We start from the raw sequence: 1377 nt of genomic DNA on the forward strand, positions 1-1377 counted from the left end.
CTCTTTAAGCTGTCTATGTTTATAGCTGCTGCCACTTCCTGTGGCAGCGAATCCCATGCGTTCATTACTCTTTGAGTGAAGTGCTAACCAGCCTCAGCTTGCATGAACACACCCCGCCTCTTGGGTGAAGGGGTGGGGCTTTCACACCAGCGCTGAATGAGCCCCAGGGCCTCTTGTTTGACTTTGCAGGGTTAGAATCTCAGAGTTGGGAGGGGCCCTGCAGAGGCCATTTAGACCAACCCCCTGCTTGATGCAGGACCAGCCTAGAGCATCCCTGACAAGTGTTTGTCCAGCCACTGCTTGAAGACTGCCAGTGAGGGGGAGCTCACCACCTCCCTAGGCAACTGATCCCACTGCTGCACAACTCCGACTGTAAAAAAAAGTTTTCCTTAATATCCAGCCGGTACCCTCCGGCCCTTAATTTATCAGTGTTCCCTCTAAGTTGAGTTAGTGTGAGCTGGCTCACAGTTTTTTAGCCTCCGGCTCACACGTTTTTGTCCTAGCTCAAGAAGAATGGCTCCAGAGCAAACTAATTTATGCAGCAGCCAAATAACTTGCTCACAATTCTAATGCCAGTAGCTCGCGAAGTGGAATTTTTGCTCACAGGACTCCACAGCTTAGAGGGAACATTGATTATGGCTGACGGTTATGGCCATGAACAGTGCTCCCTCTAAGCTGTGGAGTCCTGTGAGCAAAAATTTTACTTTGTGACTTCCTGGCATTAAAAGTTGTGAGCGAGCGATTTGGCCGCTGCGTATATTAGTTTGCCCTGGAGCTCTCCTTCCTGAGCAAAGACGAAAATGTGCGAGCCGGACGCTGAAAAACTGTGAGCTAGCTCACACTAACTCAGCTCAGGGGGAACACTGGCCCGCGAAGGTTCCAACTCGCAGCAACAGGCCTCTGACCTGAATTCGCTCCACAGCATCTACTGCAAAGCCTGCCAGCGCTCCATGTGCTGCATCTGCGCGGTCCTGGACTCCCAGCACAACGGCCAGCACTGCCACATCCGGGAAGAAATCGAGCGCCGGCAGCAGGAGCTGCTGAGCATGAGCACGGAGTTGAGAGAGAAGAAGTCCTCCTATGACCTGACCTGCAGCAACCTCCGGGAGCTGGTCAACAACATGGTGGAGGTGAGCAGGGGTCTTTTCCTGCAGGAGCGCACAGGAGCGGAGCTCCGGCAGTAAAGAGCCCAGGGGGCGGGCACATGCAACAAGCCCCACCCCCTGCTCCCAGCAGCCCTCAGTCAGAACAAGAAGCAGCTAAGTAAGCTGCAGAGCCCCCCCCCACCGGCCCCCTGGTCCAAAACCGTCCAGTGGCACCTTTAAGACCAGGTTTCATTCAGGTACAAGCTCTCCCTCTGTGAGGACAGATCTGCAC

General features: G+C 54.1%; 1 protein-coding gene across 1 annotated transcript in view; it reads left to right on the plus strand.

The window, feature by feature from the left end:
* Positions 1-890: 890 nt before the first annotated feature.
* Positions 891-1377, plus strand: part of LOC107105693 (protein PML-like) — a gene marked incomplete at both ends in the record, with an annotated part of 1797 nt that continues 1310 nt past the window's right edge. Inside the window, one exon of the mRNA XM_015405687.1 lies at positions 891-1130. Coding sequence (XP_015261173.1) covers positions 891-1130 — 240 coding nt within the window. The remainder of the gene's footprint in view (positions 1131-1377) is intronic.

The sequence above is a fragment of the Gekko japonicus genome, unplaced genomic scaffold (assembly GCF_001447785.1).
Source record: "Gekko japonicus isolate JY-2015 unplaced genomic scaffold, Gekko_japonicus_V1.1 scaffold11573, whole genome shotgun sequence".
Classification (NCBI taxonomy): domain Eukaryota; kingdom Metazoa; phylum Chordata; class Lepidosauria; order Squamata; family Gekkonidae; genus Gekko; species Gekko japonicus.